This window comes from Malaya genurostris, chromosome 3, assembly GCF_030247185.1.
Source record: "Malaya genurostris strain Urasoe2022 chromosome 3, Malgen_1.1, whole genome shotgun sequence".
NCBI lineage: Eukaryota > Metazoa > Arthropoda > Insecta > Diptera > Culicidae > Malaya > Malaya genurostris.
In genome coordinates this window covers 184,764,608-184,791,154 of record NC_080572.1, presented here as the reverse complement: position 1 = coordinate 184,791,154, position 26,547 = coordinate 184,764,608, and the positions used below count along the sequence as shown (strand labels likewise).

Below are 26,547 nucleotides of genomic sequence, written 5' to 3'. Positions count from 1 at the left end.
ATTTTGTAGAAGGTAATGCATAGGTTTATTCTTTTATGGAAAAGTTATACATCATTTTTCCGTTTTTTTACCTACGAAACCTTGTACCGAAGCGAGATATGCAACTTAATGCAGTAAACTTTTACAATACTTATAGGAAAATAAATTCCTAATCCAATTTATTTTCCAATGAGAATGTCTTGAGTACTATTCGTGTAACTCATTTTCACTAAGGCGATGCTAAAACCATGAATGGTTAATAAACGGAGGGCGTCACGCGTCGGCTATTTCTGTAACTCACTTTTGCAGTGAGCGTCGCACGATCATCATCTCGTTTGAAAAATCGTGTTGTTTCGCGATAACTCAATTTATTTACACATTTAAACGGGGGCGGCCCGTTTGGCATAAGGTCATTTGGCATAATACCGTTCGGCATAACGCTATTTGGCATAATAGTCTTTTGGCATAATGGTCTTTTGGCATAATGGTCTTCTGGCATAATGGTCTTCTGGCATAATGGTCATTTGGCATAATGCCATTTGTCATAATAACAATTGGATTTGTAAATTTTCGTTTGCGTTTCGATCGAGTTATGTTGTGTAAGGAAAACTCGAACGAAATATGTTAATTTTATATTCGGTTTAAATATTTCGATAATATTAGGTGAAATAGCATTATTGAATATTTTTTATATTTAAAATTCTGTAGTAAATAGCACACTATCATTTTATACAAGCAACTCACTTAGTGCTAGCACAATATTCTATTCGTCATAGATGATTCAGATCGAGACGGCCGAAGGCCGCGAGTGCGCCGGCGACCCTCCGTCGGAAGCGCCGGCCACTGTGTGGAGGGAGGTGGGGGGGGGGGGGGGGGAAGTAACGACAGCGCCCCCGCAGAAATCACCTTTGTCTAGTTGCGGGCATTTGCCCGGATTACCCATAGCTAGGTGCTATTCCTTAGTTAAGTCCGTACGAGCGGCAGCGAGGTTGGACAGCAGGTCATTGAAAACGATGAGGCGTAGCCGCATTAGACCTTTCAAAATTGCAGTAAATTAGAACAATTTCTATTAAGCAGCATGTTCATCTGTTATGCCAAACAACCATTATGCCAAATAACCATCATGCCAAATGTCGTTATACCAAACGGCTTTATGCCAAACGTGGTTGCCCCCATTTAAAGATGGAATCTCTTCGTAAAGGTTTGTTCTTTTACAATACTTTATCATATTTTGAAACATTATTTAATTTTTTGAATATGTGTTGTGCTTTTGATAATTTCTCGGATTTTCAATAATTAAAACTAACTTTGGAATGATCTAAAAAAATGCAAGAAATTAACGACACAAAAAACTCGGACGATAGCGTGATTGATACTGATTGATCGAATGCAATGCGACTAAGTGACATATTGTAATGATTTACTAGGTAACATTGATTACCTAATTGATTGATGAAAAGTACTGGGGAAAGTTACTTATCTAACACTTTGTAATAGAGGTAGATTCTACGTAGATAAATCCAAAAGAACTGTTATTAAAATAAAGCGAATATATCTCAAAAAATAATTTTTTCACATTATTTATACCTTATGATAAAAAAAGAATCGGAATTTTCATTTTAAAATTCCCGTGCTTGTCCAATCGATAAACTTTTATTCTTTCAACGTTGGCAACACTTTTATACACATTCTGTCAAATTTTGACGCATATCATATGATTAGTTTTTGTTTGGCGTCTATACAAAGAAGTTGAAAAATTTTCGTGTGGCGATTTTTATAATGGATGAAAATTTAGAACAACGGCTCGCCTTCGAAGCGCTATTCGGTCGATTGTTGTGCGGTTTCGACGTCATATTCATAGATCCAACAACACAGCAATCTCTCTAATCGGTACAGAACGATTTTGCAACACGATTTGCTTCGCTGATTCAATGTTTTCTTCAGTAACAGATGTTGGGCGGCCAGGGATCTCATCATGATCCAAGCTTTTACGACCACCTTTGAAGCGTTTATACGCATTTAGCATTTTGATCATAAGGTATGATTGAAAATAAATCAATAATGAACAGCAATCCCAAAAACGGACGCTTGCTACTCTAAAAAAACAACAACAATCTATGCCTGCAATTTCAAAGCATTTTGGACAAAGCTTTCGTCGTTCCTTCCGGAACTGAAAGTGGAAATCTCAGTTCGGCGGAAAAATTATAAACGGCATGATGACACAGCGAACCTACCACAATGTCGTCAATGCCAGGGCTTCGGCCATGGTACAACAAATTGTCATATGAACATATGCTGTTCAAATAGTAGTGATTTGCTTGCAAGCACGCTTGTTCAATGTACGATACCCTCAGATAAATTGTTATGCTCTGATGCCAGATTGCTCTGATTAGAAACCATAGAACCAATTATTAACAATGTCCTATTAGACAAAAAAAATTAAATTCTCATATAATAAAATTCAATTCATTAGATGTACATATACCCAGTGGCGTATCGAGGAAATTTGGCGCCCGGGGCAAAATAAGAGATTTGCCGCCCCCGTCGTTGGTTAGTGAGCAAAATAATAAAAAACTTCATCTGAACTCCATAAAAAAAGGTCCCAAGGATTAGTTTGCCGCACCCTGAAAACGTTGCACCCAAGGCGAGTGCCCCCTTCGACCAACCCCTAATAGCTTCCAACTAATTTATCTTCTATGAGAAATCCTTCTACAATTGATCGAATTCTAGCAGATCAAGTCAGACAGTGAACTGACATTGATTCAAATTATCTACCAATAACATTCAGGGTTTCAAATTTAGCGATGATTAGTTCAATTAGTATTGTCTCAAGATGACATTACTGAGACAAATTATGATAATTGTTTGATTGTAATATTACACTAAAAGATGCATAATATCCTATCAGAATCGTCTAAGTATTCAGTCAAGCTGATGTAATATACTCAATACGTTGTTTCGGTGTAAAAACGTGTGATTTATCTGCAATGTTTCTTCAAAACAGAAAATTATTGCATTAATTGTTCATTACGTCTAGGGGCTGTCCATAAAAGACGTCACGCCGCAAGGGGGAGGGGGGTGTTTCATAAAACGTGACTGTTTGTGACAGGGGGAAGAGGGGGGAGGTTTTTGGAATGTGACGTCCAATATGTTCAATGAGCGCATTTTTGAAATACCTAATTATATTACTGCTTTGCCCTATTTCCTGAAAAAATCTCAATAATAAACGTTTACATTCTATAGGAAAACGTGTATTTGTTGATATAGAAGCTTCTTCTTGTAAATTCGGAAATGAGTGATGCAGGAAATCATTTCTGTTGTGATCAGCAAAAGAGCACGGAGGAGCGAGTAAATTAGCGAAAATACTAAATTTTGCCAAATATGAATTAAAAAGAAAAAGATGCCTTCAAACGGTTTAACTTAAGTTATGCACTGACAATTTTTTCAGTAATTTGATTTTCTAGCATTGATAATAGTATATCATAAGAATTTCTCTTATCTGATTCTGATGCAGTTTATTCAATTGTACTTCATTTGAAAAAGGGCGGGAGATCAACGATTTCAGACGTAGATCATGTCATGTCTTATCTTGATCATATGTGATTTTCCTCCACCAACATCAAAGCTTATCGAATCATCCAATGATTGAACTTACATAAATCAAGAATCATTTTAGCTCAAAATCACTACCCATTGTGTGACGAAAGATCGGATAGATCGGAAGATATTGATCGATGTGATTTAAAATTCACTGATCAACTGATCATGAAAAGATTCTACGGCAGTGATCTCGTTTTGATGAGGTTTTGGTCTATTTTCTCAGTCCTGTATGCTACACTAAGGAAATATCATTCTTTACCTAAAACAATAATATATCCGTGTACCCCTAGGAGGAATAAAACAGATGATTTAAATGTTTCATCAATTCCAACCAAATACTTTTGTTAATTTATATAGTTGATATTAATAAAATAATTCCGATGATTTTGTAGTTTTAGGGATATTCTTTAATCTAATGACAGCACGTAATAAATCGATTTTCCCCTCATATTTGTATGGTTTGTCATACATATTGAGAATGTATTGAGATGAATTTTATGTATTTTGAATTCGTGACATGTGACATAGGGGGGTGGGGGGTCTTTGCTTCTGTGACAATTTGTGACAAAGGGGGGGTGCGGAGTCAAAAATCGTTAAAAAAAAGCGTGACGTCTTTTATGGACAGCCCCCTAGCTTTTTTCACATCAATTAATAATCACATTGCGATTGTTACAATCCTTTTTTTTCTGTGTAATATAGCTATGAGGTATGAGAAAATTTATCGTTTAAGGTTCTGCTTACAATCTTATGGAAACAGTCATTGGTACAAAACGCAAGATCAGTATCCTAAATAAACTTCACTTTATTTCGAAAAATGAACTCAATGAAATAATATTTCGTTTTTAAGTTTCTGCTTAACGACGGCGAAGAAAACTGTTTATGCGTCATGCAACAATGGCTGCTTTCCTATGATTGTAAATTACCCCTTAACCTAAGACTTCAAGTATGTTGAGTGAACTCAGCTAAACTGTAACTGACGACAGCACCGACAGTGTCGATATTCCAGCACTAACCTTTCTCTGTTTCTCTATCGAATCCTTTCAGATATTTACATTTCAACAATATTACCGCGTTCGAGAGGCAAACCTTCTCCAATATGCCAGCGCTAGAACGATTGTAAGTATTTCCGAAGCGGACCCGTAAGTACACACTAAATTTTAACCGCCTAACGAAGGCTTCAGACCATCCACGGGATACGCTATCTGTTGATTTTAGTGCGTATAACTCGTTTCCGCCTTGCCCCAAAAATCTATGCGAATTCCGACGAAAAGGTTAGATCCTGATTTGCGAACAGCGAGGGGCACTCAGTTTGATGATTCATTCAGCACCCGTCCGTGTTCTGTAATGCCATCGATTTTTTTTCCTTCCTCCAGGATTGTCATGTTCTTTTTTCGGGTATGCTAAATCTGTTATGTTCACTGATGTTTCATGCATATTAATTATTTAGGATTCTTTTTTTTCCATCTGGATGCTGTATGGAATTGGCTTCCATATTCAAATTCACGGTTCGAGCAGCTGCTTCACTTGTCGAGCTTTCAATAGAATGTTTAGTCGAAGAAATTCCAACAATATGTCAAGTTGAAACATTTTTGCGCTGAATGGGGTTTCGTTTATAATTTCCCCAAGGTGAAGTCTTGTTGAAAAGTGTATCAACAATGGAGAATATTTTCAGAACTTGCCATTGATGCAACTTTTTCAGTCCGTGAGTTTTGTCCGACGCCAAAACTTTTCCAAAACTATCGAAGCTTTGATTGATATGCGTCAGCATTGCCTGTCTCCTATTGGTAAGTTTTGTTGTTATTTTGACGTATCGGAACTCGCGTCCAACAGGTGTTTAATTATCATGCAGGGAAATCCAATTTATGGCGAATCTAATCAAACATAATTTGCACGCGCGAACGGATTCCGTTCACATCTCGCACAATCGAACAATTGCAAATGACAGGAAGTACCAGTCACGATCGAATCCAGATTGGCGTACCCCGCGGCACTGACTGGCTGTGAAGCAACAAATCACTGCGTAAACAAGTTAAATTAAATTCCATTCCGGAACTCGAAATTGCTCTCGATAGCATTCTCGATAACGGCGGTTGTATGGAGCACAGTGCAGAAGTGCAGAGCTCCGAGCCATCCAATTGCAGTTTCCTGGAACTATCTGGGATAGAATTTGAGCTGGAAGGAGGTGCGGGAGGAGTTCTAGTTTTCGATTTATGTTCGAAAGGTTATGTGTTTGCCAAAAGGGGGAAAGTGTGGTACAGTTAATTATGCTTTATGTTTATATGGTTTTAGCTACACTTGATTTTGCAGGAATTTGTTTCATCCGCAGAAACACTGTCCGTACTATCTAACTATTATCGGTATTTTTTCATTCGGTCATTCCTGGAAGCTTGTGTCTGCGTTGGACACAACTCAACTTTCTTAGGAAAGTGTATGCAACGGCGATGCAAGAAAATTTCGCATTGTGTAACCGCACTTAAAAGTTATAATTTATTCAATTAAACATAGCATAGTCTGTTTTTGAGCTTTCCGAGCCACTCCTGAAAATGCACTGTAGCTTTAACGTGCACCAGAGTGAGTTATTGCCTGCACTCAATGATTAATTGTTCATGATGATACTGAGTACTCAATATGTCAAGCGTTCTAATGCAGTTCATGGCATTATCATGAAATATTCACATAAGCTGCGGTAAATTTGTGGCGCCCGAAAACAACTTTATTTTCCTGCAGAAACACATCGATGCGAAGAATGGTGATTTCAGAAGATTGCCCAAATAAAAATTACTATAGAGGAACAATACGTTTGATTGCTTTTTTAAATTAATTAATTTATTTATTTATTTATTTGTTTACATGTAATCAACAGAAAATGTGTAGTCCCAATGATTAAAAATTATTCCTATTTCTAAGTATGCTTAATAAATTCGTTTGAACTCTGTTACGCGTAATGTGAAAATCGAATCCGGTAGATACTCGATTGAAATTTCATTGTAGACTAAGCACTGTTATAACTATAATTAGTATGACTAAGGGGTAATCGAAGATCGTTATTCCGAAGAGCCCTACTGCGTACATTTAAAGAAATTTCACTGAGGAGTGCAGGGCAGTCTATTTTGTTGTTCACCATGTCGGCGATCAACACATCACGGGACAAATCACTTCGAATGCCAAGAGTGTCGAGTCCAATCAATAATCCACGGCTTTCGTAGCTAGGCAGCTCGTAAAGGTTATTCCAAGGTAGCTGTCGAAGAGCAAAGGTAATATTGGTTCCATATCGTAGAGCAGTACTCGAGCATTGTACGAATGAGTGAGTAATATAGAGACTTTGAACAGTAAATGTCTGTGTACCGTTTTCCTATTCTCATTACAAATCCTGAACATCGAGATGCCTTTTCTACAATAAAGTTGATATGCTGCTTGAAAGACAATTGCTCGTCTAAAATTACAGGATACAGACAAGCACGTTACTTCGAACTATTTGTAATAGCTTGAGAAAAATAAGCGTGGACATTTCAGAGAAAGATTCACATCGTTAAAATACAGGAGGAAGATCAGGGGTCCAAGATGACTGCCTTGTGGAATCCCAGAAGAAGCGCTGAACTCTTTGGATACAGAGTCATTTATCTTGATTGCTAATCGGCAATCATTAAGGTATGAAGAACGCAGCATGTTAGAACCAAATCCCAATCTGTCCAACTTGGTAACTGTAATGGCGTAACGGGTGCAGTAGCAATCCTTGGAGCGGAGTCGGATTTACTTGAAAAACAAAGATCCAGTGTTCTATTGTTTTCATTCGTCACGTGGTTGAATTGACGCAACAGATTTGTGCTGTAACGATTAAGCAAACTGATACTGCCAGCATGAAAAGATGACTGCGAAGGATCAGCGAAAAGAAAGCTGGTCGCCATTTTAGATTGGGAAAGTTAAAATCCCCAACGATTAATATTTCGTCAACAGAGCAAGTGTAAACAGAGCATATCGCTTCGAGAGACAAAAGATGGGCATCTTTTGACAGATCAACGATAGGTCTGGTCCGGCGGAAGATAAACCGTGCAGAAAAAAAGTTGAATAACTAGCCAACTTAGCTCAAACCTGTTCAACTCAACTGCCACTGGTACATTGGACTAGTTGTGCTTTTAGACGACGATGAACACCAACAAGTACGCCGCCATCAGTACTTTTTGCTTGCTGCGCTCCTCTTCCTCTTGTACTAGTCGGATTAGATTCAAGAACAATTTTCACTGGGCTGTCGTTCGACATCCTTATGACATGCCCAGCCCATCGTAGACGTCCGATTTTAGCTGTCCGTACGATGGGTGGTTCTCCTAGCAGCTGTTGCAATTCGTGATTCGTACGCGTAGTGTTTCTTCTCTAGAGCCTCTTCCTCTCATGTAGGCCTCCGATGTAGGCTTCCGTCATCTTCTCAAGGTTACGTGTCACAATATCAATATCGTCAGCGAAGCCAAAAAATTGTACGGACTTTTGGAAGATCGTGCCACTCGTGTTGATCCTCGATCTTCGAATCACACCTTTCAAGGCAATATTGAACAAGATACGAGAGAGTCCATCACCTTGCCGTAGCCTTCTCCAAGATTCGAAGCGACTCGAGAGCGTCCCAGATACTCGGACGTAGCACATCACTCTATCCATCGTTGCTTTGACCAATCGCGTCAGTTTATCCGGGAAACCGTATTCGTTCATGATCTGCCATAGCTGTTCTCGATCGGTTGTGTCGTATGCCGCTTTGAAGTCAATGAATAGGTGATGCATGGGTACGTTGTATTTACGACACTTCTGGAGTACTTGTCTTATCGCGAATATGTGATCACGACGGCAAAGGATTTGAGAGAGTACATTGTAGACGGCGTTCAGCAATGTGATTGCGCGGTAATTGAAACAATCTAGCTTATCGCTCTTTTTGTAGACGGGACATACCACTCCATCCATCCATTCCTGCGGTAGAATCTCCTCCTCCCAAATCTTAGAAATCATCCAGTGCAGCGCTCTAGTCAGTTCATCTCCTCCATGTTTGAGTAGCTCGCCTGGTAACTGGTCATTGCCTGCGGTTTTGTTGTTCCTTAGCTTGTCGATCTCCTCACTTATCTCCGACAGATCAGGGGCTGGGAATCTGTCGTCGGCTGAGCGTGCACCCAAATTGATTTCTGTGTCGTTCTCTATATCTCGTGCTTCGCCATTCAGATGCTCGTCATATTACTGCTTCCATCTGTCGATCACCTCACGTTCGTGCGTGAGAAGGTTACCACTGGTATCTCTGCACATTTCGGCCTGTGGAGTGTAGCCTCCACGTGAGCGGTTCACCTTCTCATAGAACTTCCGTGTGTCATTTGCGCGGTACAGCTGTTCCATCGCTTCGCGATCTTGGTCTCCCTGGTGGTGCTTTTTCCTCCGGAAAACCGTGTTATGTCTGTTCCTTGCCTATCTGTATCGTTCCTCGTTCGCTCTCGTTTGGTGTTGCAGCATCCTCGCCCTTTCTGCATTCTTCTCTTCGACCAACTGCTGACATTCGCCGTCAAACCAGTAATTTCCTCGATTCGATAACCTCGTACCTAGTACGGTTGAAGCAGTGCTACTCTCAGCGGACCTTATGTTCCTCCAGGCATCTTCAAGAGTCGCCGCGCCAAGCAGCTCTTCCGTTGGTAGTACTAGCTCCAGTCGTTGCGCGTTTCTGTGCGACGAGTGTTGTGCACCTTCGATAGTTTTGAGCACATACAAACCGCGACAAGGTAGTGGTCAGAATCTATGTTGGCACTGCGGTAAGTGCGGACATTGTTGACGTCGGAGAAGAATCGCCCGTCGATGAGAACTTGGTCGATTTGATTTTCCATATGTTGATCAGGTGATCTCCAGGTGGCTTTGTGGATATCTTTGCGGGGGAAGAAGGTGCTTCGATCTACCATTCCTCAGGAGGCTGCAAAGTTTACGCATCGTTGACCGTTGTCGTTTGTTACCGCGTGCAGACTCTCCAGCCCGATCACGGGCCTGTACATTGCCTCCCGGCCTACCTGAACATTCATGTCGCCGATGACGAGTTTTACATCCCGCCGTGGACAGCTGTCGTAGGTTCGTTCCAGCTGCGTGTAAAATGCTTCCTTCTCATCATCGGGTCTCGTCTCATGTGGGCAGTGTACGTTGATGATACTGTAATTGAAGAAACGGCCCTTGATCTTCAATACGCACATCCTATCACTGATTGGCTGCCATTCAATCACGCGCTGGCGCATCTTGCTCAACACTACAAATCCCGAACGCTGTTTGTGCCACAGCTCTGGTAGAAGGTAGTCATTCGATGTCCACTTTTCCACACCTTCTATCTCGTCCAACAAAGTTCCTGCAGTGCTACGACATCGAAGCCGCGGATTTGAAGCTCATCATGTAGCATTCGGTCGTATCCTGGGAAGCCAAGCGATTTGCAGTTCCATGTGCCAAGCTTCCAATCGTAGTCCTTATTTCGTCGCGTAGGTCTTTGCCGATTATTCCGAGTCGTATTTCTTTCTTGATTGTTCGTAACTTCCTTTTTCCGGGCAGCTTGTTAGGCCTGCACCAACCTAATGTCTCGCCGGAGGGCCATCGTGTCAGCACTGTTTAGAGTCCCACACTGACACAAGGACGGTAATCAACCGCTCCTAACATGGAGAACACACGCTGTTTCGAGCCGCCCCAACATGGGGAACAGACGCTCGGGTAGGCTTGCTCTCTGTAAAGAGAAAGCAAGCGCCCTCTTCCCTGTCAGCATACGACCAAGGTCCCACCGGGGCTGGTTACCCGATCTTTCCTATGGTTATTCGCACCCCAGCCGGCACCGTGGGGAGGTAGGGATAGGAGTTACTGGACAAGAGGCTAAGAACCACATTGGGGCCTGAATTGCGCATTGTCCAGTCGTTAACCAACCATCGTAGTGCGTTACACATAAAAATTTTTGGTACATTTCGGGATCGAAAATCGAATACTTGTAACACTGACATTTAGTTTATTTTGTCGTCGACTCTCAAAATATGTGAACCCGATGAACCCGATTTATGTGAAATTTTTACACTAATCACCCTGTATTTCCTGAATCGGAAGCCGGATCTGATTAAAAAAAAACAAGAAAAATAGCAAATATTAGATGGACGGCATCGGTTCAGCCATCTACTAGCAAAACGAGTGACATTATTCTAATTTCATTACACATATGTTATCATCCTGTAGCTTCGGAGCCAGGAGTCGGATCCAAATGAAATTCGGAATCCTTATATAGGATCATAGGACTGTCCAAATGAGTCTAAGTTTGTAGAAATCAGTTAAGCCATCTCAAAGAAAAATTCATGAAATTATTTTTCACACATAAATTCGCTTATCTCGACGAACTTCTTCGAATGGTATAAGGGTGTAAGAAGTTGTGCTCTTCCAGTAATTATTGCTGCAAGCAGTATAAATCAATATAAAAATGAAATTGTTGGAAATTGCAAATACTGCCATCTTTCTAATACACATGTCATGTTCGAACAATTATGTTGCCAAAAACGAACCGTGCTAAAATCGAAACGTCATGAAAAAGGGTCATAGTCATAGTGCTAAGAAACAATTGCATAAAACAGTATTGAAAATCGTGTTTCACTTTGCTCCGAAACATCGCTTTTATATTATAGAGGTTTTAACATTGTGGTCATTCACCTCTTCGGGCTAGAAAAGTTTGCTGACCCTATGTGCGGGGTTGGGAATCGAACCCAGGTGGGCAGCGTGAAAGGCATCGACTTACCCATCACGCTATACCCGTTCCCCTGAAACATCGCTTTATCATCAAGCGCGTAAAATTCCTACTACTGGAATAAGGGGAAAAGTCACTTATACAAAATATCGATATATCCGTTGAAAATGAACGGATTTTAACAATCTATGGCATGTTGGATGGCTATTGCCGATAAAATATAAGTCTAGAAACATATTCTGTTTTCAAGGTCAATTGTGACAGATATAGACAAAAAACAGAAAAAGTTGACATAAAACTTCGTATAACTCAAAAAGTAAACATCCGATCTCAAAACCATTCAATAACGTTCAGGGTGACGAGGAGACCTTTCATTTGCGACTAGTTTGATCAAAATCGATCCAATCATCTCTTAGATATCGACCTCTTTGTTGACAACACACATGCAGACACACACACGGACATTTGTTCAGTTCGTCGAGTTGAATCGATTGGTATATGACTCCCGGCCCTCCGGGCCTCGGAAATTTTTTCTAAAGTCTGAGCGAAAAAAAAGGTTAAACCACTTTGCATACTTTGTGTTTTCCAAAAATGATCTAGACTGTCTTTTGAAAAGGGCCAAACTTTTTTTACATTTTTTATCAAATGACTGTAGCCGAAAACTGACAAATTCTACAAGAATGTGTAGTATGAGTGATTTGTACAAAATTAGTCAAGTTTTTGAATAAAAATATTGAAAAAAATACTAATCGCCTTTTACACTGAATAAAATCGATTGTAAAAAATTGAAGTCGATTTGCAACAAGTCGACAATTTTGATTTGGATGAAACTTCGGTACAAGATAGTTCACTATGTGCCCTACCAACAGTCAAAAATTCAAGTTGGACATTTTTAAGGAAAAAAAATGTTTGATTAAAACATTTCCTTGTCCAAATTGATATTTTTTTCGGTATAATTTTATCGAAAACTAAACCAACGGAAGTCATAGTTTGCTCAGAATTCAATGAAAATTCGTTTGTGAAAAGATTTTTTTCTAATATAGTAGCTAAATATGTTTTATTAATCAAGAATTCCATTGAAAAGAATATGTTAGTAAACAAATATTGCATAAGGGGTGTATCGATAAGTAGTTAGCAACATTCAAACAGTTATTACTCTGAAATGGCTTACTTTTTTGCAGCATGTTTTGCGGTGACATGTTTGTTTACATGTCAAGCGTACAAGAAACAGAAGGTGCCGAAAAAGTCCCTGGTACAGCAAGTTCAGGCCAAAACAAGAGCGCGAATACTGTATAGCCGGATTCTACAGAATAAAGACGGATGCGCCTTCCAGCAAGAACATTCGGCCATATAATAAAGAATTTCGCTATACCAGCTTAAACCCGCCTGATGGTTTGTTTGTTAGAAGGGTGCGTCTTACTCATTTCAGACCTTCAGAGAGAAACACAAAGCTTCCCCGCGTGACTCAGGTTGGCAGTCCACTCCATCATCCAGTCATCCACTTGTAAGATACCCTGATGCACTCCCTGCCCCTCCCCGTTGTCGATATACTTGAGCATAATACAATATAATATAATATAATATAATATAATATAATATAATATAATATAATATAATATAATATAATATAATATAATATAATATAATATAATATAATATAATATAATGTAATATAATATAATATAATATAATATAATATAATATAATATAATATAATATAATATAATATTATATTATATTATATAATATTAAATGATATAAAAAATATAATATAATAAAATACAATATAATATATCACATCCATGCTATTACAAACTTTTTTAAAAAGCTGTGTAAAGCATACAAGTGAAAATCCATGAAAAATCACCGTTGCACACGACTTTGCACGTATGAATGTCTGTTGGATATCTGTTCTCTGTGATATAACATAATAAAAAATAATATAAATAACACAGCATAATATAATATAATTTAGCGCAATATAACATAACATAATACAATATAACACAATACTTATACTTATAATATAATATAATATAATACAATAGAATATGATATAATGCAATGCAGTATAATTCCATACAACATAACAAAATATAATATAATAAGATAATATAAGAAATAATATGCTATGATACAATCTATAACAGTTGCTTTCGCAGTGTAAGTTATGCTTTTCTTTCGTCGCAGTTTTGCAGGAAATATAATATTTATTTTTTAATAATAATAATATTAATAATAATAATAATAATAATAATAATAATAATAATAATAATAATAATAACAACAACAACAACAACAATATATAATACAATGTAATATAATTCAATTCAATATATAACAAATAATGCAACAAACAAAATGTTGCAATATACTATGAAATAACACTTTAGGATGGGCTTTAAACTACAATCCATTTCGCACCTTCTCATTCTGCTACTAACGCAGAAGGCGATAGCACCCAGTCGACGCCGTTCTATTGACCAAATGTCATCAAAGACGCTCGGGGAGGCATGAGATAGGAACTTGTGAGGACTTAGTTATCTCACCATTTGACGACCAACTCCGTTCTACAGTGGTTGTCTAAAAATAATGTACAATTCGTGGAAAAGAACATCAACCCGCCGAACTGTCCGGATCTTCGGCCAATTGAAAGGTATTGGGCAATTTTCAAGCGGCACTTTCGGAAAGAAGGAACAGTGTCCCAAAACATGCAGGAGTTGAAAAAAACTGGACAGCTGCCACCAGGAAAGTCACAAAAGTAACTGTGCAGAATTAAATGAAGAATGTCAAGTCCAAAGTGCGAGCGTTTCACAGAAACTAGGATTTTCTTCAATATTAATCAGTGAAATGCATAAAAATGAAATTTTTCTACAATATATCGAAAACTGGTGTCAAAATATGTTTTTTCGCTTTTTTATTCAATAATCAATGTTGCTAACTACTTTTCGATACACTCCTTACTACTTATTTATTTTCTCGTTTAGTTCTGAGGAAAGATCGGGCAAAGAAATAACCAAGACAACATTATGTATTTAATTTTAAACAAATATTCATTTAATTTTATATATAACATTTGTTTTAAAGAGAAACAAAAAAAAAATGAATTATACAGGTGACATAATTCTACAAACGATACAATTTATAGCTACTTATCGTATCAAATGACGCAATATTCTATTTCGGAGTCATATACCAATCGATTCAGCTCGACGAACTGAACAAATGTCCGTATGTGTGTCTGTATGTGTGTTGTCAACAAAGAGGTCGATATCTCAAAGATGACTGGACCGATTTTGATCAAACTAGTCCCAAATGAAAGGTCTCCCCGTTGTTTTCATTTGTCGCTGTATGGATTAAAGAATATCAATTATTCATCACGCAGATATGTGCTTCTGTGGTCCAGTCAATTAACTGACGTACTTTATGTTCTAATGTTTTTTGGTTCAAGTCGCGCTGTTGCTAACGGTCTTTTGTTTTTTATTTCATTCGATTTCAAGCCATGTAATTTTCAAATCACACAATTTCTCATGTTCCTGAATATAAATTTGTGTGAAATACGACGCTCCATTTATGTGCATCTTATATAATGTAAAATCACAAGACTTTTTCGATCTTTGTATCTTACTGCATACTATTGTTGCATGTTTAATTGTTTCTATACAAGGAAAATATGTTTTGTTTCATCTTCTGAATTAGAATACCTTTTCGCTTCTACTTTACCACAAGGAATAGGCTCAAAACTGTGGAATTGTTCAATGCCAGATATTGTTTTCACGTTATTATACAGTTTTTAGAGTTCCCCGGGCAGATGTAAATAACAAACAACGATCAAAATAATAACAAATTTACCATCATATATTGTCTTGATGATTCTGTGCTGTCATAGCGATACTTGTTATTTTTTTGATATTTCATCGAAGGAATCAAGAAATTGTACAATATCTGTTATTATATCTTATTTCGATATTGATGAGTTATTCCAATTTCATTAGGAACAATTGATCTGGTATTTTTCTTCAAATAAAATACTGTTGAATAAACTGCATCAGAATTAGATAAAAGAATCATTCTGCATCAGAATTAGATGAAAGAATTGTGACATTATTCTATTCTGAACTGAAATATTCGTCTTCTATAAATATTTTGTTCTAGCATTGATATTACATTGATAGAATTTTATATTTTGTAGTTATTTTCTCCTGCGGATTTTGTTATTATTTTTGATATTTTAACTCTTATTTTAAACTAAATAAGGTTAATTTCTACCATTGAGATGTTTGGTTTTAATAATAAAATTTGATATTGGTTTGCAAATCGCTTCTACCCGGGTCTTCGGACATTTTGTTGTACTGTTCAGTGGATATGAATAGAACTTTTTTTAAAAATATATTATATACATAATCAATTATTTTTTAGATCCTTAACTACTTGGTTTAAGGCAAAAATGTTAAATCACAAACCCTCTTCTTCTATCTCAAAAACCATTTGATTAACACGGAGAGAAAAAAATGACTGCTAATAAAAATATTAGTTGAAACTGAAAAACTACGATGACAGAAGTTTCGTATACACAGATAAAAAAAATATTTTGTGAATTTACATCTATTTTCATGCACATATTTGGATCAGGTAATTGAACATAAAGTTACCTTACAATTTTGTAGGTTTCAATATAATTTAATCGCAAAACTAAGCGTTAATTGAAAGATACAGTTATATTTATTGAAAATTCAATGCAATCCAATTTAGTTCTGCATCGATGAAGGTTTTCAATCAAAATTTTTATTCAACCCATGTCTATTCCATGTTACTATTGATTTACATGTCGTGTAAATTTCATTATTTCTTTCGATGTCGGATAATGATAGATAAGACTGAAAGTCTATTCGCACTAAGCCGGGACGGCCGATCCGGGACGTTTTATTTCCTCATCGTCGATGGCTGAGCTGCAGCTGCAATTACTTCTTGGCGACAAGTTTTGACACTTTTCCAATCTTTTTCGAACTCAGTTAGCGCTCAATCTCCGAGTCAAGCAGACGCATTTGCTCTCGCTGGTCATCGGAAGTCAAGCACGGGCTTTTTCTAAGTTATATTTGGAAGTTAAATCGCTGGGCATCGTAGGCCCTACCGTCTTAATCTCTCGTCTCCGAGTGTTTCAGTAACAACATGAGACGTCGAGAGAACACGTTTCGAATTGATTACTCGCATCTACCGCGAAAACCATCGTATGATGACCTTCACAGTTTCATCAGCTCAGTTCTCGAACTAGAAAAAAAGCACGTTGTCCGCATGCAAACAAGTCGTAGCCTCGGTTGTGTGTTTGTTAAGGTCGATGAACTTGAAATAGCGCAAAGAATCGTACAAGAGCATGACAATGTGCACGAGACAGAAATCGATGGTAAAACTTATAAAATACGGATTACAATGGAAGATGGTGCAGTGGAGGTGAAGCTGTTCGATCTTTCTGAAGATGTGTCCGATGATAAAATTTACGAATTTCTCCAAGAATACGGGGATGTGTTCGGCATACAAGAACTAGCGTGGGACGCAAAATACGCGTTCGGCGGTATCTCGTCAGGAATACGAGTGGCTAAGATGATCGTAAAAACGAATATCCCATCCTTTGTTACAATAGATGGTGAAACAACAGCTCTGTCGTATTACGGCCAACAACAAACATGCCGTCACTGTAACGAGTCGTCACACAGCGGAATATCTTGTATTCAAAACAAAAAGCTGTTAGCTCGATGCTGATTACAGCAACACATCGTATGCGAAGGTTCTCAAGCAAAACGTTCACCCGAAGCCGGTCCAGACGAAACCTCATCAGGTAAAGCCATCTGTTGCTACACTGACCACAATCACGAAAGACGCTCAATTAAAACAATCCGTAAGCGGACTCACTCCTCCCATCGAAAATACGAACAAACCACTTTTACGTTCTAGACTAGATCTAGCTTCCACCCAGCAATCAGCTGCCACCGCAACAAACATATTCAAAATCCCGAGTCAACAATCCGTTAGTGGAGATCCACCTCGCAAACAAACATCTGCCGAACGAAGAAACGACGACGATTCCGATACCTCTTCGGCTTCAACAGCCAGCCGACGTTCCACACGTGTACCACCGAACAAGAAAAAATGCCAGGTTGTTGGCGACGCGTCGCCAGAACATATGTCTACTTAGAGATGGAACATACTAGCTATAACGTAGCCACAATCAATATTAACACAATAACAAGCACAACTAAAATAAATGCCCTACGCTCTTTCGTTCGTACTCTCGAATTAGACATCGTATTCCTACAAGAGATTGAAAACGAGCAACTGTCTCTGCCCGGCTTTAACGTGATTTTTAATGTAGACCACATGAAGAGAGGAACTGCAATAGCTCTAAAAGACCACATCCGTTTCTCAAACGTCGAGAGAAGTCTCGATGGCCGTCTGATCGCTCTCCAAATACAGAACACAACGCTTTGCAATGTTTACGCACCATCTGGATCAGCTGCAAGAGCCGAACGAGAAAGGTTCTTCAACAATACCATCGCCTACTACCTCAGACATAGAACGAAGCACCTAATCATGGCAGGCGACTTCAACTCCAAGCCACCGTCCAGCAATTGCAGTTACACGATGCATGGGTGAAACTGCACCCTCAAACCATGGGCCACACATACATAACACATAATTCTATGTCGAGGTTGGATCGCTTATACGTCGACACGGAACTTGTTCATCAGCTCAGAACGGCGGACACCCATGTGTGTTCGTTTACAAATCATAAAGCCTTAACAATTCGAATATGTCTTCCTCACCTAGGTCGTCCTCCCGGCCGCGGCTTTTGGTCCCTTCGTCCGCATCTCCTGACAGACGAAAACATCGAAGATTTTAAGTTTCGTTGGCAGTATTGGACTCGCCAACGTAACAATTTTCGGTCGTGGATGTGTTGGTGGTTAAATTATGCTAAATCCAAAATCAAATCATTCTTTCGGTGGAAATCTAAATTGGCATTCGACAGTTTTCACCGGAAATACCAAGGACTATACTCCCAACTTCGTCTTGCGTACGATAATTACTACCGTGACGCTACAATGTTAACATTCATCAACCGTCTCAAAGGAGAAATGCTGAAATTACAACGCGAATTCACGCACATGTTTGTACATATAAACGAAACCTACATCGCCGGTGAACCTTTATCCACGTTTCAGCTAGGTGAGCGAAGACGAAAGCGAACAACCATCACGAAGCTACGGACCGAGAGAAACGAGTTACTCGATCACTCAGATGCTATCGAACAACACATGTTGGAGTACTACCGGGACCTATATGCCGAAAATGAACCAGAACGAGAACGGGACAACGATTTCACCTGCGACAGAGTAATACCCGAGGATGACGAAACGAATAACCAATGCATGGACGAAATAACGACAGCCGAAATCTTAGCAGCGATCAAAACAAGTGCACCAAGAAAATCTCCAGGCTCCGACGGAATCCCGAGAGAATTCTATCTACGAGCATTCGACGTGATACATCGGGAAATCAACCTCGTGTTGAACGAGGCACTACACGCGAACTTCCCCTCCGGTTTCGTAGATAGTGTTTTCGTACTAGTGAAGAAGAAAGATGTTGGAGACACCGCTCACTCGTATAGACCTATCTCATTAATAAACTACGACTATAAACTCCTGCCTCGTATACTAAAGAGCAGACTAGAAAAATTGGTAAGTGCTCATCATATTTCGGGAGACATACAGAAGTGTTCCAATCCCGATCGAAACATTTTTCAAGCCACTCTCACTCTCAAGGATAGAATCGCTCAGTTGAACGCGCACAAACGCAAAGCAAAACTAATTTCTTTCGATCTAGACCATGCGTTCGATCGTGTTAATAGAAAATTTCTATTCGTGACCATGTGCTCCCTCGGCATAAATCCCGAATTGGCTGAGTTACTTTCCAGATTAGCCGAAAGAGCTATTTCGCGATTACTGGTCAACGGACATTTATCGGCTCCCTTTCCTATACAACGCTCGGTAGCCCAAGGAAATCCTATCAGCAGTCTCTGTTTCGCTATATATCTAACCCCACTCCTGCAACAGCTTAAGAATGTGTGCGGAAACGATTTGATAGTCGCCTATGCAGACGATATCAGTGTAATCGCTACCACGACCGAAACGATTGAACAAATCCGCTGTATATTCTATCGCTTTGGATGTGTGTCAGGGGCGAAGCTCAAACTACTGAAAACGGTAGCCATCAATGTTGGCTTCATTGATGAAAATCCTCTATGCGTGCAGTGGCTGCAGACAGCGGAAACAGTAAAAATTCTCGGAGTAACCTATACAAACTCGATCAGAGCAATGATCAGGTTAAACTGGGAGGCAACAGTGAAAAAATTCACCCAACTTGTATGGTTACATTCAAAGCGATCATTGACGTTGCTGCAAAAAGTTACCCTTATGAACACTTTCATCACATCTAGAATCTGGTATCTGTCTTCGATCATACCTCCTTCTAGTGTCCACATAGCAAAGCTAACATCGACTATGGGTACGTTTCTGTGGCGTGGAATACCGGCACGGGTGCCAATGCAACAGTTAGCTCGAAACCTAGAAATGGGGGGCTTAAAATTGCAATTACCTGCACTAAAGTGCAAATCATTACTGTTTCATCGTCACATCAAAGAAATCGACTCTATGCCTTTCTACAAATCATTCTTGGATCAAGATATCCACAATCAACCTGTTTCCCCAGCAGATTGCATCTGCCTCAAACTATTATGTCAGCAAATACCACTCTTACCTCAGTTACAGCAGTCTTCTTCTGCCAGCAGTATACATCGGTCCTACATAGATAACACGGATGAACCAAAAGTTGAACGCGACAATCCGAACGCAAAGTGGAGTCAAATTTGGTCGAACGTACATCGAGCTAAAAAACTATCATCTTCTCAAAAAAGCGACCTGTTTTTGATAGTCAACAGGAAAATAGATCACAGACGGTTATTGTTCATTCAACACCGGGCAGACGGAGAAAACTGTGAACATTGTAACAACGCGGTCGAAACATTAGAACATAAATTTTGTGAGTGTCCTAGGGTACGAGACGCATGGTTTCTATTGCAACGAAAACTTCTGTTACTACTGCACGGATGGCGAAGTCTGAATTTTGCGGATCTTATTCGACCTTCCCTAGATGGAATACCAAAAACAACGAAGGCAAACATCCTCAAGGTTTTCATTCGATACATAAATTACATAAATCAATGTACCACAGTTAATCAAAACGAATTAAAATTCATTTTAGAAAATGATTTGTAAATAACACCATATTTTATAAATAAACTAATCATACCAAAAAAAAAAAAAAAAACAGTAAAAAAAAAACTGTTGAATGGTTTCGGCTGCCGAGACATGTTTCCTAAGATGTGCCTTCGTTTATGCCCAAAATTCGTCAATTGGTTGAAGTTGTGGGAAATTTGGTGGATTCATGTCTTTTGGGACGAAAGTGACATTTTTGGTAGTATACCATTCTACCGTTGATTTCGAGTAGTGGCAAGAAGCAAGATCTGGCCAGAAGACAACAGGATCCTTGTGGCTTCGAATCATGGGTAGAAGTCGTTTTTGGAAACATTCCTTGATGTATATTTCGCTGTTCATAGAAGAAGTGGTGATGAAGGGTTTCGAAATCTTACCGCAGCTAAAAATTGCTTGCCAGACCATAGCTTTTTTACCAAATTTTTCGACTTCAATCGATGAGTCGGACTGGTTTAACACTTGCCCTTCTCGCACCGTATAATATTGTGGTCCCGGCAAGGATTTGTAATCGAGTTTCACGTAGGTTTCGTCGTCCATGATTATGCAGTTCAAATTTCCAGCAAGAATCGTATTGTACAGCTTTCGAACCCTCGGCCTGATCGATGCTTCTTGTTTCGGACTACGTTTTGGTTGTTTCTGCTTCACATAGGTTCGAAGATTCAAACGTTCTTTAGCACGAAGAACATTTGACTTCGAAGTGCCCACTTTTTCGGCCACATCCCGAACTGAAACCTCCTTCTTTTGCTCGAACGCCTTCAGTATACGTTTATCCAACTAAGGGTTAGCAGGACCTGTTTTTCGACCCGTTTTCGGTTTATCCTAAATGAAAGAAACCACAGCCTCATTTTCAATGTTTTTCTGTCTCATTCGTAAATGACCGACACCAGAACAAACGAAGAGAGACGAAGCATTTTCGTTTCTCATCTAAAAAATGAGAGAGTATAATTGCCAACGTCACTCTTTCCTCTATGACAAGACGAAACCAAACTAACGTCTGCAGGGAGCACCAGCAGAATTTCAATTCTCTTTCTTTCATTGGTGTATTGAAAATCTGTGATTACATCCCAGAACCTCTTTGGAAATCAAAACTACTACAAATTCGAGCACCAACAGGTAAAAGTCCTTTTGACACTTCTTTCTGTCATTTTCGATTCTCAAAGCTTCAGTTGAATACCGACACTGCATACTATGAGATTTTCACTGAAAACCGCAAATTAAAAAAGGTTAAAAGGCAAATGAAAGAAAGAACACAATTTTGAAACTACTGTTCCGCTCATGTCATTGACTGGACATGGATTTCGTTCTCATAGTTTGCAAGCGAAGCTGAGAGTGACATTAATTTCTCGTCATTTTCGTCAATTTTGAGTCAATGCAAATGACTTTTTGTTAGCTCTGCAACCCACACTCGAGATTCCTGAAGGCCACACAAGGCCTATTTTTTCACCTAGTCTCTGAAGTTGAACTAACATCGATTTCTCGGAGATAGCTGGAACAATTTTCCATAGAACAAGATTCGTCGTATTATTTAACTTTTGCTTGAAAGAGTAGTGCTGTCATCTGTTCTCGCAATTTACCCTATTGCAATTCGTGCTGGTAATATCCAAGGTTCATTCTCGATAAAAACAACTACACACTACCAGAATTAAACTAATTAGTTTTCTAAGCAAAACATTCCCAGCAATGCTTCCTTCTACCCTAGAACACACACCTATAACTCGTTAATCATGTAATGATCACAACGATTCTGACCGTCTGGGAATAAATCACGGCCCACTTCCGAGAAGGTGGACTTTCTATCTACTTCTTCTTATGCCTGGAATACGCAGAGAAAACCTTCATCAGATACCCGTCATGACCATAAACGTTCCGCCCTATCCAGTCCCGCAGATTAATGAGCGCCTATAAAGGCAGCAATTAATCCAGTGAGCAGTCCATGGGCAGAATTAATTCCCGTGACATATCCTCATCAGTACAAGCATTTCCGGCTCAGTGATTCTTTCTGTGGTAGCCTTTTCCTGTTTACGTGCATCAGGTAAGCGAACGTAATTGCGTATGGATGGCGGATCCGCACGGAAGCTACTTTCGTGCGGCAACTAATTTGCGCCTTTGGAGTAAAAACGTACCGAAGCAAGCGTAGATTCCAGTTAACCTGATAAATCGCCGAAGCAGACATGTTAAATTAATGGCGTTTTCGTTTTTAATTTGCACTACACCGGTGCAGTGCTACACTGAGGCATGAATAAACGAACAAAAATGACGAAAACATAAACAGTAACCATTGACTACAATGAACGATTCCATTGCACAGAGCTACACCAAACTTTTGATGAGTGCTACACCAGTGGTATCGGTGCAGAAAAAGTGTAGCACTGGTGTAGTGCAATTGGTAAAAACGAACGGTTTAGGTGCAGCTTTCGCTACACCGGTGTAGTGCAATTTAAAAACGAAAACGACATAAGATTACGTGCTTCGTCTTCAAACACGTTTCCTTGAATTATGGTTCGCTTGAAAAACGGTTAGAATTTATATCGAAAGGAAATGTAAATTGAATCGGTCACTTTTTTATGAAAATAAAAAAGTGGTATAGAATTCGCTGAAACTTTCGAAGACATTTCCGAGGCCCGGGAGGCCTAGTGTCCTATACGAATCGATTCAGCTCGACGAACTGAGCAAATGTCCGTTTATGTGTATGTATGTATGTTGTCAAAATTTTGCAGTTTTTTGACAATATCTGTCACAATTGACCTTGAAAACAGAATATGGTTTTAGACTTAGATTCCGCACGGTAATAGCTATCCAACAAATCATAGATTGTTAAAATTTGTCCATTTTCAACGGAGATATAGATATTTTTGTGTAAACGACTTTTTGCCTAATTCCAGTAGTAGGAGTTTCACGCGTTTGATGATAAAGCGCTGTTTCGGAGCAAAATGAAACACGATTTTTTATACTGTTACATATAATTGTTTCTAAATACCAAAAAGACTGTGCACAGCATCTTTCTTCATGGAATTTTGCCTCGGACCGATTTTAGCACGGTTCGTTTTTGGCAACATAATCATTCGAATATGGCATATGTAAGCCAGATGATGCAGCATTTTCGAGTTGAAAGCAATTCCAAAATTATATTGATTTAAACTACTTACAGCAATAAATGCTGGAAGAACATAGCACCTATGTACGATTCGAATCAGTTCGTCGAGATCAGCAAATGCGTGTGTGGAAAATTATTCCACTCAATTTACTCGGAGATGACCGTTTTCTACAAACTCAGATTCATATGAAAAGTCGTATGCTCCCAAACAAGTTTCCTGAATTACGTTTGGATCCGACTTTTGGTTCCGGAACTGCAGGATGTGAAACGAAATTGAAATAGTGTAACTTATTTTTCTGGTAGATGGCTAAACGGATCTAATTCAAATGAAAGGTCTTAAGATCCTATAAAACATCTTGCTTTTCAGTCAGATCCGACTTCCGGTTTAGGAGATGCAGGGTGATTAGTATAAAAATGTCCATTTCACATAAATTGATCAGGTTTATCGGGTTAGCAGATTTGGATAGTCGATAACCAATTAAACTTATTTCAGTTGAAGCGGTATTGAGATTCGGAAGGTACCTAAGAATTTAATTCGCACTACGATTTCTCAAAGATGTCTACACTGATTTCCAAACATTTTGAATAAATGTAAACTATACAGCTCCTGAAATGGATTTAACTGATTTCGGCTATACCGTTTTTAGAATTCCGGTTCAGTATCGAATCGTTTCTTAAAGCTCAATCGTTTTCTTAAAAAAGGCCAAATCGAATTTTAAAAACAAAAAATCAGAATAAAGTCCAATGCAAAATTGATGATGTTTATCCGATTCTGACTTCCGATTCTGTAATTACAGGATGATGAGTTTTTTTAAATTCAAATCGATATAGAAGATGACAATCCCAAAAAACTTTAAAGTTGAACTCAAAAGTGTCGCAATTTGTTTTTCAATTTATGACCATGCGAATCGTTTTCGGTTATGCTGGTTCCTGAATACCGGTTCTGGAAGTACCGCAAACTCTAAAGTGGTACTTACTTCGACATCTCATGGAATGTTCAATCAATTGTCACACGTTTAGATTCAAATTCGATCCGATTTGCAGTGATTAAAATCTCAAATCACCGCTTAAAACGACGGTCATTAAAATAATGCCATGAGAACTAAAAAAGTATTCATGCAAAAACCACATGCGGATTGATAAAAACCTTCTTAATCCACCTAGTGGTGTAATAATGCCTTTCTCATATTACTTATATTTTCAAAAACATCACTAGAAGATTCTGTCAAGTGGAATAAAAACTTTCTTCGGTATAAACAACCATCACCTTTTCAATTTGTAAACAGTTATGTCAAGTAGTAATAAAGATTGAAATGTGGCAACCCTGCCCGCTATACCAAATTGAACAAAGCACGCTGTGTGCTAGGCGGGTGCGTTTTCTTTTTATTCCGTACCAGCACGTACCGATGCGTACCGATTTTAAATAATTTTGTATGACAGTTTGAAAGTTTTGATACTTATTGCCCTATACTTTCGGAAGTCGGATCTGAATGGAATTACACATTAGCTTTTTTTTTAAATTAATTGAAAATTGTTACAAATCTCGCTGTAATACCGGGACCGGAAGTCGGAACTGGATCAACTTTTCGAGGGCTTTTTGAAGAATCTCAAGACCTTTCATTTGCATCTTAGTTTGTAAAAATCGGTTGAGAAATTTCCGAGAAAATTGAATGCGCATTTTCTCATAGATTTGCACATATTGTCTTGTAATTCCGGAACCGGAGGTCGGATCAGCACAAAATTGAATATCTATCTATGGTACTGTAAGACCATTCCATCTCTGAGAAAGTGAGTGACATCTATTTTCGTTTTTAAGGTGCATATGGATGGATCGGGATAAAACTCAATAGCGATCTCTGAGATCGTAAGACCATTCATTTGAGTCTAAGTTTGTGAAAATCGGTTCAGCCATCTCTGAGAAAATCTAGTGACATTATTTGTCACATACACACAGACATTTGCTCAGTTCATCGAGCTGAGTCGAATGGTATATGACATTCGACTCGCCGGGCCTCGGTCCAAAAGTCGATTCTCACAGTATTAAGGTAGATAGCAGTGAAATGATTTGCCCCGATTATAAGAAAGGCAAATCATTTCACTGCTATCTAGCCGAATTTCATCAATCCCGAATCTTGAAAACTTGTTTACAATTAACTTTTATATTCTTCTGCAGCCTTTCATTTACATGAAATGACCACAACGTAACTGACATAAATGTCGTTCATTTGCTATTGAAAATTATCAATATGAAACGTCATAAATTTTGAACGATTTCTTAAAATAAAATTGCATCAAAGGAGGAGAAAAATGAAATCAAACAAACCACGTATACTGGAAAGAAGGGGAAAAGATAGCAGCGAAAGCTATAAAAAGTTCACCAATTCTACCAGAACTAGTTAAAAGAAAACTTAAAGTAAAGCTCGAATTTTTTTCGTATCTACAAATACAAAATTGCTAACACTAAATTTTTTTACACATAAACATAATTTCCGAAAACAAAACTCGGCCCACGAGACCTGGGAGCTATATTTTGATTGAATCGAAAACTTAACTCTTTAAAACCACAAAGATATGAGATATTTTTAGTTTTAGTTTGAACTGGTTTTTACTGAAAGTAACGGGTGATTTTTTTTTGCTTATATATTTTTTGTCATCACTGTTTTTGACAGATCACGCGTGAATTGTGCCTTGTGTCATTATCAAACTTGTTCAGTTTCGTGTATAATTTAAACAAGAATCGTCATTCGGTCTATAATTTGATCATGAATGGGCGCTGGCAAAGTTGGAGTAAGATCCCCTTTTTATCGAAAAATTGTGTTCAGCGACGAAGCTCATTTCTGGTTCAA

General features: G+C 38.6%; 1 protein-coding gene across 4 annotated transcripts in view; it reads left to right on the top strand.

Annotated features, from left to right (window-relative positions):
* The window catches only part of LOC131436539 (peroxidasin), a 416,998-nt gene that overhangs the window by 177,434 nt on the left and 213,017 nt on the right, over positions 1-26,547 (top strand). For all 4 annotated transcript variants that reach the window (XM_058605296.1, XM_058605295.1, XM_058605297.1 and 1 more), the window contains one exon: positions 4,624-4,695. In XM_058605296.1, coding sequence (XP_058461279.1) covers positions 4,624-4,695 — 72 coding nt within the window. The remainder of the gene's footprint in view (positions 1-4,623; positions 4,696-26,547) is intronic.